Source organism: Hippocampus bargibanti, linkage group LG05, assembly GCF_051943395.1.
Source record: "Hippocampus bargibanti isolate YZ-2025 linkage group LG05, ASM5194339v1, whole genome shotgun sequence".
NCBI classification, from domain to species: domain Eukaryota; kingdom Metazoa; phylum Chordata; class Actinopteri; order Syngnathiformes; family Syngnathidae; genus Hippocampus; species Hippocampus bargibanti.
In genome coordinates, this window is record NC_142738.1 from 9,874,881 (window position 1) to 9,887,054 (window position 12,174).

Consider the following 12,174-nt stretch of genomic DNA (forward strand, 5'->3'; position numbering starts at 1 on the left):
TCTAGCGTGCCTGTCCACGAAAATACTGCTGCTTCACTCATTCACTGCCTGACATGTGCAAAAATGTGTCCACTCCAGTGCCAGGGGTTTTATCAGTGACGTGCAATCAGGGAAGGCAGGTGAGGCTGTGCCTCACCTGTCATCATGGAAATATCAAATGACAAAATTAATTAAGCAGTTATATTTATTTAGTGATTTGTACTTTAAAGTTCTTTTCCATTTAACTTCACCATTTTTGGATTTTTTTTTCAAAATCGCTGAATTTTCACATTTACCGTTCAAATACTAAGTGGAGACGAGTGGTGAGGCAGCAGCCGGCTGAGCCTCACCATGGATTGCGCAATGACTATGCTAACTGTGCTGGCTTGCTATGCAGTGAGACCGCATTGCTGTCCCTCTGCATATTGCTATTAAAATGTTCAAACATTTTTAGTATATGAACTAAATTTCAACAGTTTAGCTGGTGTATATAATGTACAGTCACTGTGCATTATAAACACTGTACTGCAGTGTTTATTTTATTTTTATCAAAACTGTGTGCATAGGTGAGGCACACAGTTCTCCTGCCTCATGACAGGGGGCGCTGGTGATTCTTTTTGCACCTCCTCATCTGCAGAATAACAAAATTAGTGACAGCAAGCCACAGTATACAGTTAGCAAGTTAAGTGCAACCATCCAGTCATTTTTTTGTGTTGATTGGCCTTATTTTCAGAATGGAGGATTACAATATTTAAAATGAAAGAAAGAGAGACTTTTATAACTGAAGAAGGAGAAGGAAGGCTTCTACAAAGAAGGTATAGATGCCTTTTTTCAGAAGGAGCGGCGCATGGACTTCATTTATAAGTAAAGGTAACACGATAATCATGTTTTTTTTTCATTCTTTTTTTCCATGCTACAGTTTATATAAAGAATGCTGACATGGCATTTTACACAAAAGACGTTAACCGTTGCCAATCAAATGGTGAATAAGCTACTCTGTAGAGTTCGTATCTTTGTAAATCTGACTGTGATGACGTCAGTGCCTCACCAGCCACGAACCTCATCGCACGTCACTGGTTTTTATCATTGTCACTCAAATTCCAAATTAAACGGGTATGGAGTAATATGAGCTTGAAATGGGGGTGACTGTACAAAATACAAGACAATACCATACACACATGTTGGTTTTTGTCGCGCTTTAACACCAGTTGAACCTGGAACAAAGTGCTAACATGAAAAAAGGGAAATGCTGCCCCCTGCAGCACTTTAACTGCACCCAAGCATGAAAAAAAACAATACCCGAACAAATTCGAGAATGCCTCTCGATGTCCAAATTTCAATTCCCGAATAAATTTGTGAATGTCAATGAATGAGTTATAAAAAACAATCATCCAGTCATATTGTCAGAGAAACGTCTGTGCAAGCTCTCAGTCGTACAGGAGTGGTCCATCGATGAAAAGGTTTCTTCAGCCGTCATCTGTACTTCTTTGAAGGTGTCGGACGTTTCGCTTCTTATCCAAGATGCTTCTTCAGCAAACTAAAGTCTTACTGGTAGTTTCGGCACTATGATAGCTACTGATAGCTTCTATTGTCCTGACTAACGACTGGCCTGATTGCCCTATTTGCTCTGGTATCACCTCATCAGCATTACTAATCCTATGTTGCCGAAACTACCAGCAAGACTTTAGTTCGCTGAAGAACAGATGACGGCTGAAGAAACCTTTTCATCGATTATTGTCAGAGATGTTCGATCGGACAAAGACTGGAACCCAGAAAGATTGTCTTTACTACCAGCAGGAGATGCAGCCATTCATGACAGACGTCTGAATTCTGCAGGCCTCTGCCAAGCTATTTATTGAGAGTAATTGAGATAATTCTGTAATACACATGCCAGGCCAGTAGATGGCAATGTCAAGAAACATCATCCACGTCTGCGGCGATATTGCTACATGCACACTTGTCCATCCACAGTGCACTAAAATCACACCTGGTGATTTTTTTCCTTGTCATATTTGACGTCTCTTAGATGCAAAACATTTAAAGGACAACCGACGCCACCGGACAAGTTATGTCCATAATTTGTAAAATCACTTCAAATGACTTCTACTGAGCGTATTCTACAATAGACATTCTATAGCTATATTTTAAGACAGACTGAATATTCAGGAAGTCTTGTTCTCGAGTTGATGACAAAGCCTGACGTGACGTCACGTCTGGAACGCCCCTGACCGAGAAAGCGACACACAATGTCTTCGTGTGTTGACCCCGGAATTAGAAGGAAAACACGTAAATAACGCAATGGTGAATTGTTGTGTGTTGCAGCAAGACTACTATTTGATACTAGTTGACACAAATTCCCAGCAGACAAATCAACCCATTTCCAACGGAGCTTGTGCGCCATCTTGTGCATTTTCTGGGACGCTACATTGGAGTCCAGATGCATCAAAATGATCCGGAAGGACTTCTTTAATTGATTGCAAACATTTATGCTTTCCTCTTCAGAGCTATTTGAATCATATTCATAAGTGGATGAGTAACAAGAACGCATCTTCTCCGAATCTGAAGCCATTGTTTTGATTGTAGAGACGTCCTGGCGTGACATCACAAATAAGGGGGCGGGACCTTCTGAAACTGAAACTTTCTGAGGTCATTTTGAAGTAGTTTTGGGACACTTTAACTCCTTTTTCTATTGGTGATTTGCATTTGACTAAAAATATCAGCCTGCGTGTTTTGGGGATTTTAGATGCTATAAAATGTTTTTTTCTGATGTCAGTTAGGAAACAAAAAAATGGTGTCGGTTGTCCTTTAAACAAGATGTTATCAATCACGGGTGTCAATATTTCAACGCTGTTGTCCAACACAACAGTTTTTTTCCTGTCAGGTTTACCACCCCTTAAAAGCTTGCAGTTGCTCTGACAAACATGACGTCCTAACCGTAATAAAAGTGAAAGAGTCGAACATGGCTATGAGCTCCCGCTAATTGTTCCGTGCTAGCGAATGTTTGTTTTGTGTTAGCGTCGCGCAGAAAGCGAGCCGGTTGGCAGCGGCAGCGAGAACAATCACCGCTCTGTCAAGAATTTGAGCCACCTCTGCAAATAGGCCAGTGTGTAATGCCCAGGGCTGGGAGTTCCAGTCAGGCTGGGCTTTCCGTGTAAATAAACAGTGCTGAGGGCTCACGGGGTGGACAACCAATCACCTCAAACCCCCCCTTCTCCCTCTATCTGGGGTTTGGCCAAACCTTTGTTGCCTTTAATCCAAGTGCTCTCTATTGCACAGCAAGGGGGGTTGCCTGGCTCAGATTAGGCTCTTGTGTGTGCTTGAGTTTCTCACACAGTCTTTATTTTGGGGGGGGGGGGGGGGTGTGTTAGGAAGAGGGGGGTGGAAAAGAGAGAGAATACAAAAAAAAGCAGCCATTCCGTTTCCTGAAGGTGACTGACAAGAATGACAAGTGGACCACTGCTGGGCTCAGAGTTTAACATGACACAATGACCTTTGCATTGCCAAACTACTACTACTGTACAAACATGCCATGCTTTCACACTTTCAGGCCTGGCAGAACATCACTCCAGTGAGGAAATAGAGCCGTAATAAAGTAGCACTAGCATTTAGCGTTGTCCATAATTCCCTGTTAACTGCACCAGTTTAAAAGTTGATAAATGGGTGACACTGCAGCGGTGTTTGAAACCTTTCAATCACCCCTCGCTCTATTTTTAGTCTATTTCCTCTCTATTTCCTGAACTCATTACACAAATTAACTCATTCACTGCCATTCAAGAATGTATTCAGGAATTGAAAATATGACGTAGAGCGCCATTCCTAAATGTGTTAGTTTTTTTTTTCATGCTTGGGTGCCGATAAAGCGCTGGCCATGGACTCTGGCAATATTTTCTTTCTTTCTTTTAGCGCTTTGTTCCAGCTTCAGTTGTTGTTAAAGGGCTATATAAGCCAATATGTATGCATTGCATTGTATTTTGGACAGCTGCCCTCATTTCAAGCTCATATAACCCCAGACCCATATAATATAGGAATTCACTCTTTTTTTGTTGAAAGAAGAGAGTCTAAGGTTTCTAACGCTGTATTGAATGTTTATGTAGTCTTAAAACTCAATACTATGTGGAATTCAGGTGACAATGACAAACACCCTGTATGGGCAGTGAATGACTTAAAACTTGTTTATAAACATGCTTAAAGGTTAGTTAAAATCAGTCGGTTTAGCCTTATATTGAACACGAATAACATTTCTGATTGTGTTTTGTTGTTGTAACGTGTTCTACTTATATTAAAGATGAATGAAAATTAAAGAAAAAAAACAACTGCAATGCATCATGGGGTATATTGCTTCGGTAGCGGCCAGTCGTTAAGTGCGTTTTGCATACAGTGAGGTACTGGCCACACATTTGAAATGAAAAGCGCGACCAAACTCGCTGTGTCAGGAACTGTGGCGCGTGATTCCACAGTAGCCATGACAAATACTCGTGTTGGTGTCCGCTTATCCATCGGGCTTATCCATGACGCTGTGCCGCGTCTGAGAGCAAGATAGCTCGTTAGCCTTATGCTAAAAGCTAAAACATTCAACTCGCTTTGCTCACGCAGAGGGAAAACTACAGGTTGTAATGTTACAACCGCTTCCTTTTCCTCTTTTGTTTAACACTGGCTCTCATTACCACGTGGTGGTAACAGATTGTTTGAACAGGAGAGAAAAGCCATTCGAAGCTAATTAAGCAGCTATTGCAGCCTCTATTCACAGGCAGAGGACCGAGGAGCACAGGCATTTGTCAGCGCTTGACCCCGCGTGGTATTGATTGACAACGCCGCCGCGTGACTGACAGGCTCCATGAGAGCGGACCAATCGGAAGCCGGTGAGTAAGTGCGCCGCGTCGCCATTGGTCGAGACGCCTTAAAGCCACAGAAGCGACCCACGTGGGGCTGAGTTGGAGCTTCAAAAACAAGGCTCCGACATGGCTGATGTTAATATCAGACAAAGGCAATCGGCTGTCCTCTACGGTGCGGCGCAGCTAGCAGCCTAAATTAGCTCAAAGGGCGTCCGAGATGTGTCGTATAAACGAACTATCTTGGCGTATATGCCGCGTGTGTGTGTGTGTGTGTGTGTGTGTGTGTGTGTGTGTGTGTGTGTGTGTGTGTGTGTGTGTGTGTGTGTGTGTGTGTGTGTGTGTGTATATATATATATATATATATATATATATATATATATATATATATATATATATATATATATAGTCATTAAGGTGTCCTTCATGGTTTTGTGGGGACCAACGGGGGGGGGGGGGGGTAAAGCGTCTGATTCGAGGCTTTTACTTCACATATGTGGCAGCAAACCGTGTCACGTCTCATCAACGTCTCGCACGCAAACAAGTTCATTTGGCGTCCGAGGAGATAGGCTTCGAATTAAAATTGCGCGCGTACCTTTCGCACCCCTCTCTCACCGGTTGTTGGTCTCACCCATGAAAACTTTGATTTGGGTGGCAAACAGGCGCGCTAATGAGGACGCGCTATATGTGCAGTCTTGGTCCAATTTGAATGGCTGGTGTTTGTGTGTGTGCGTGCGCGTGTTCGTGTACGTGTATATATATGTACGTGTGTGTGCGTGCGCAGTAGCCAGAGGCGGGGCGAGCGTCTCTGTGCGATGACGTCACGACGTGCCGCCACTACCCCACGTGGGCCCTCCGCCCTCCGATAGGCAGATGCGGTCGTGGTCTTGGCGAGTAATGCGATTGGACAGATCGGCGCTTTCACGGTAGTTCAGCCCCGCTGCCTGTGTGTGGTAACCGGGCTAAACTGGACAACTGAGGGGGAAACGCGAGATGTTGGAGAGCAGCACCATGTTACGCTTTTAAAGAATCTCCTTTCTGTTCTTTTTGTTGTTGTTTTGAACGCACGAAGGAGCTGTTTTGGATTCATATTTTCGCCGCTCTTTCGGGGATTACGCCGGCCAAATTCCTGGGAGGTTCGCGGTGGAGGCTCGACGAGGAGAAAAGTACTTTTGTTGGAGCTCCGACCGCATCGCAGTGTTTTTCTTCGCCCGCTACTCCCCCACCCGGTGTGGCCGGGTCCGCTCCGGAGACGGGATGCTCCGCCACGGCGTCTTCCGGACGGATTAAACGAGTGGATTTTAGCCCGCTGCCTCTTCCTCGGTGAGGGGTACGTTTAAAAACGAGCGACGGGTCCCATTTTCTCGGCTTTCACGTGACATTTTCGGGGGGTGATCGACGCGCGGTCGGAGGGAAGACCGCCGTTGCTTGATTCTGCTCGCCTGTTTTCTCTTCCTTGTTTTTTTAATTTACACTTTAAACTATAAACCGCGCCGTTATTCGTACACCACCTGCGTTCAAGTGTCTACTCTTTTTTTTGCGTTGTGTTTTTTTTCTCCCAAGCGAGAATCTGTTTCGTGTGTGTGCGTGTGTTTGTAAAGCGACCGAATAAGGTCACCCTCGAGGCGCTGCTGTTTCTTTGGCTTCCACTTACTGATTGCATTATTCTCACAGGGATTATTTGTTGCAAACAAAAGTACGTTTGATTGTACCCCTGGTGATTAAACCGCGTCGTTCTCCCAACACAGGCTATTCAACCCCCCTCCACCCACCCCACCCTGCTGCCCCCATCCCCCTCCACTGACAACAAGCCCCCTCAGCCCGCCTGCTCTTTTCAACCATTTTGCCAAAGGACCTGGAGAAATAAACAAAGGGTCGATTTCAAGATGTATCCACAAGGCCGACATCCGGTAAGAGGCAATTTTACCTCTGTGCTTTGCATTTTTGGACATATTTTGATGGTGTTGACATGGTTCCTGACAGAGCTGAACCCCCCCCCCCTCATTGAGTATCTCAAAGGTTATATTTCAAGGCCACATATCTGATTCATGTTTTTTTTTCTCTTTCCATTCATTGCTTTGTTAACAATCCCATTTTGATCAAGTCAAGACGGGAGCCATTTTGGAGCGGCTTGTGTACTTCGTCATGCTCAAAAGTCGTGACTGTGTTTCAGGCTCCTCACCAACCTGGCCAGCCTGGCTTCAAATTCACTGTAGCGGAGTCATGTGACCGAATTAAAGATGAATTCCAGTTCCTCCAAGCCCAGTATCACAGGTAGTGTTGACAAAAGACATCAGCGCTCACACTCTCGCGTTCCATTGCCAGGTGAAGGCTAATATATGGTTGCACGCGGAATGGAAATGCCCTGTAATCCGCTGCCAAGTGGTTAAATGAGTTATTCAAGTGACAGCGCGTCAGTAATTGACACCTCCTCTCCTATTTTAGTCTTAAGGTGGAGTATGACAAGCTGGCCAATGAGAAGACGGATATGCAACGCCACTATGTCATGGTAAGATCACAGGCTGCAATGATGCGCCAAAATTGCTGAGCTTGTTAAGAGCCTCGTTTGGGCAACGGGAGACGGGATCTATTGTGATAACCTGTGCGGTTGTTAGGGCGGCTCGAGGGGTACGTAGGAGCTGGTGGATATGAGGCTGGGGGGGGGGGGGGGGGGGGTGATTGACAGCCGGCTGGCATCGGGCTGAAGCTCCATGACATAACTCCCAATTACTCCGGTTTTGCCGTAACGAGTACGGTTTTCGTGATCACATTCCGGGTTGTGGTTTATGAATGAAAATGACGGTTTCCAATTCAAACAATAAGTCAAAAATCATCAAAATAGTAAATACCACCTTTCATTCAAAACAGTAGATCGTTATGTATCATATATAAATTGAGAACAGGCGATCGGCACGATGCCAGCTGTTAGCTTCCTTTAGGTCAGGGGTGTCAAAGTCATTTTTTTGCCGCGGGCCACATTGTAGTTATGGTTTCCTCTCGAGGGCCGTTATGAATTTGGGGAACCCATTAGAATATTTAAATCCCTTCAAATATTACATATAGAGCACACAGCAAATTAATGAATAACTCGTTTTCAAATCTGAAGTCAAGAATAATGACTTTTATTGTGGTTGACATCCAAAAATATGACATTTTGGCTCCGATTTTAGCAATCGTCATGGAATTTAACAAGCTTGATTTGCTTTCGCGGGCCGAAAAAAATGATGCGGCGGGCCGGATTTGGCCCGCGGGCCTTGACTTTAACACCTGTGCTTTAGATGAATTGCGCGTGCTACAGGTCATTCCTGGAATCGAGAGTCATGCGTTAGCATTTTTAATAATTATCTTGTAATGGCATCTGCCGGAGAAAAAGCTACAAAAAGTGTGAAATCTAAAAGACAACTACAGTCGTTTCGGCGAGGAATACTCCCAAGCATTTGCAGGAGTTATATCTCTGTCAAGAAAAGGTGAAAATGACGGCAGTTTGTCATTTAAGTTTGTTGATAGCTATTTTTGTCAACCCATATAGGAATGTAGGTTAGATGTGTGTATTTGAAGTTATTAGCAATGTCTTACAATTCATTATACTTTTCAAATACGATTGATTATTCAATGTTTGGTTACTTCTATTTTGTTTTCTTAAAATAGTAGCAAACATGATATTTTCATGATTGACAAGTTGAAATAGTGGTATTATTTCTTATTAAGGGCGGCCCGGTAGTCAAGTGGTTTGCACCGGCTTCACAGTGCAGAGGTCGCCGGTTCGCGTCCCGGTCCGGCCTCCCTGTGTGGAGTTTGCATGTTCTCCCCGGGCCCGCGTGGGTTTTCTCCGGGTCGCAGATTGAAGACTCCAAATTATCTTTATTTTTTTTTAAAATTAGCTTTAAATCTTTATCTTTCAAATTATCAATTTTAACTCATTTTTATTGGTGTTTTGCATTTGACTAAAAATATGAGCGTGCGTGTTTTGGGTATTTTAGATAGTAAAACGTTTTTCTGATGTCTGTTAAGAAACAAAAAATGGTGTCGGTTGTCCTTTATGTCGCTGCAATGTTAAAAATCATTTCGCTTCCCCTGACGACTATATAACTATAAAGACTAACATGACTCATATAATAAACACAATGCCTATTGCACTTTTTCTTTGGCTTTTGCATGACAATTTAAATCAATCAATAAATAAATCTCTATGACCGACCGGGGCCTGCGGGATAATACTAGACCTTTCTGGTTTCAAAAGTTGACAGCTATGCCATGATATTGAAAGGTCAAAGGCCATGTTGCCCCCCACCCCTTAGTGTGTGCTGATCTGATTAATCTCCTAGGAGACCCGCCGCTTGCGCACATGCACGGCCGTAAATGGGGCCGTGGCGTGTGGGAAAATGCACCCAACCAAAATGGAGGCACTCCCATACAACTAATAGACTCCCATACAACTCATTTTTTTGCACAAAGTACCAGTGTGGGTTTGGAAAACATAGGCGTGCCTGTGACGCGGGATATTTAGCTGTCACCTGATGCAATGAGAGACCCCCGGTGTCTGAGGTAAACACGCACGTTGAAGCCAAACCTTTTTTTTTTTTTGGAGTGGCGGGGAAAACAACATGTCAGGCAGACGGGGGGGAGGTGGGACAAATACGAGGTGTCTGCTTACACGGCGGGAGACAGAAGGTCTCTCTTGTTTGAGACTTTTTTTTCTCCCTTCAACGCTAATGGACTGAATAATGCATTTGCTTCATCAAAATAGACAGTGACTGGAAAGCCATTTCAGCCCCCGCGGCCACCTGTGGTCTGCCTGGATTCAGCCACACACTCTGACCCGTCTTGAAATAACACAAGTGTTGTGCAAACACTTCAAGACTGAGTAAATAAATGTTCTGGACGCGGGAGGCTCTTGATGAAAACCTTTGATGGTCTACCGCTGTCACCGGAAAATCAAAAAAGTCAAATTCTTTGCTTATTTGTCCGCTCAGATCACATTTTGCGTCTCATCTTTGCTTATGGTGATCCCGATTTCGATGCGGTCAACGCGTTCACATCGGTCTCATCCCGCTCAATTTGGATATTGATTGATCTTGTAACGCAATGTGAATAATAATAACAATACATTTCATTTATAAGCGCCTTTCAAAACCCTCGAGATCACTTTACAGTCACAGGATAAGTTTTCCTGTGGGTGAGCAGCGGCAGACACGCGCCAGCGTTCACTGAACCCGGAATAACTCAAATAGATAGAAAGCTAGCTAATAGATAGCCCAGCTAGATAGTGCGCCAGCTAGATAGCTAATAGATAGCCATATAGATAGGTTATATGGGTCTGGAGTTACAGAAGTTTGAAATGAAAATACTGCTTAGGGATGCTTTGTTTGAATTTGGAAACTATCGCCCCCTTTTTTAACATATTGATAAAACCAGTGTTTGAAATAGCGTCTGCCCGGTGGCCCGGGGCGTACAACTTTCAAAACGTCTCGGCCCAGATGGCCGACAACTTCAAGAAAAATTTATTTTCAAATCAAACGTTTGTTTTATTCAATAAAGCAAAAGCTACAAACAAAAAGCTACGAGCCGCGTGGACTCCACTTTCTCAGCGGCTTTCAAAACTCTGAAGTACACTTTTCAGTCAGTGTGTAGTCCGAAGCAGGCTTCTGATTGGCTGCCGATGCTGAGTATGCAAATTGCCAAACGAACGTTCGCAAATCAGAAGCCTGCTTCGGACTACACCCTGACTGAAAAGTGTACATCAGAGTTCTGAAGAAACACTGAGAAAGTGGAGTCCACGTAACGTTGAACAGACAACACAACGCATACGTTGCATTGTACACCATGACGACAAACGGCAACTGGAGCAAAATCTTCAGCAAGATATATTTACCATACATTAGGCAAGGGAGCATTTGTGGTTGGTACTTTCTTAATAAAAAAAACCCTTTAAACTTCGCAACAATGTTTTTATTTTATTTTGATTAGATGTCTTTATGTGTTTTAAGTTGTGAAAAATCGGGCAGGCAACTTCATGGCCGGGCCGGGAACTTTTCAGAGTTGTCTGCCCGGGTGTCCACTAACTTTTTGTCATGAGTTTCAGACACTGATAAAACTTACAAATAAAGGCCTCAAAAAGCAAATAATCAGAATATGAAAACATATTTGTCCCACAATGGGGAAATTTGCAAAAGTAAATAAATGAAAAAGTATAGGGACTGGAAAAGGAAAAGAGCTGCTGCGGAGGCAGCCACACAGGGGGGCGCCATCTTGGATGGGCAGAGCATGCTCACATATCGTTCTTTGATGACGTAAGCTTACCAAGACGTTACGTGGAACGACGGTGATCTAAATGTGCTTCAAAGAAAATCTGCACGTTTAAAAAAAAAACAATTTGATATCATAGTTCCAATTGTATATTATGCTAAATGTCCTCTCTGTTTGCTTTGCAGTACTATGAGATGTCTTATGGACTCAACATTGAGATGCACAAACAGGTAGGTGCCCTCAAGGGATTTTTTTTTCTGTGTTGTTGGGGGAAGGGGGGGGGGGTCATCAAAACTGCTGTAAGAATATAAACTGTGTCCCACTCCTGAGGCGTGCTCATGAACTCATTCACTGCCAGACGAATACAAACGTGTCCACTCCAGTACCAGGGTTTTTGTCATTGTCACTCAAATTCCAGGATTTATAGAATATTGAGTTTTAGGTCTAAATAAACATTTGATGCACTGTAAAAAAAACCTTTGACTCTCTTCTTTCATCGGAAAAAAAAGTTAATGCCTAAGTTATATGAGTCTGGAGTTATATGAGCTTGAAATAGGGGCAGCTATACAAAAAGCAAATGCTGCCCCCCCATTGAATGAAAAAAAAAACAAACATTGCCAGAGGTCTGATCTGTGCTTTATCGGCAAGACAAAACAAAACCCGGACAAATTTGGGAATGGCGCTCCACGTCATGCTTAATTCGGGAATTGCAGTGAATGAGTTAAAAAAAAATCGTCGCAATCAACCCAAACCACGATTGTCTTTCATGCAACTGTCAACATTTTATTGTGCCTCAAAACTTTTTCACTCCATCAATACTTTGTATCAATATCTCATTTGAGGGTGCAATAACTGCTGGACGCCCACACCTGACCTGAAGGATTCTCAAGAAGTCCTCAATAGGCAGTTTGACTCATCACTGAATGTTTATGGCATATTTTGCAGTAGGACATTGAATGTTGCATTATTTATTATTTTACGATGGGAAAGGTTCTTGCCTGACTCGACTGTTGTAAGTCTTGTAAGACAACCGCCGGGAGGAGATTGAAATCCTGGATTTATCTCAACCTGTTGATTAGATTTAAGTAGACTTTGGCTGGCGGGACCTTTGACTTCCTGA

The 12,174-nt window shown here is 43.5% G+C and overlaps 1 protein-coding gene across 1 annotated transcript in view; it reads left to right on the forward strand.

Annotated features, from left to right (window-relative positions):
* Positions 1 to 5,689: 5,689 nt before the first annotated feature.
* The window catches only part of tle3a (TLE family member 3, transcriptional corepressor a), a 38,503-nt gene continuing 32,018 nt past the window's right edge, over positions 5,690 to 12,174 (forward strand). Inside the window, exons 1-5 of the mRNA XM_088996333.1 lie at positions 5,690 to 6,138; positions 6,557 to 6,718; positions 6,982 to 7,082; positions 7,254 to 7,317; positions 11,240 to 11,284. Of these exons, the coding sequence (XP_088852459.1) occupies positions 6,695 to 6,718; positions 6,982 to 7,082; positions 7,254 to 7,317; positions 11,240 to 11,284 (234 nt within the window). The 5' untranslated portion in view covers positions 5,690 to 6,138; positions 6,557 to 6,694. The remainder of the gene's footprint in view (positions 6,139 to 6,556; positions 6,719 to 6,981; positions 7,083 to 7,253; positions 7,318 to 11,239; positions 11,285 to 12,174) is intronic.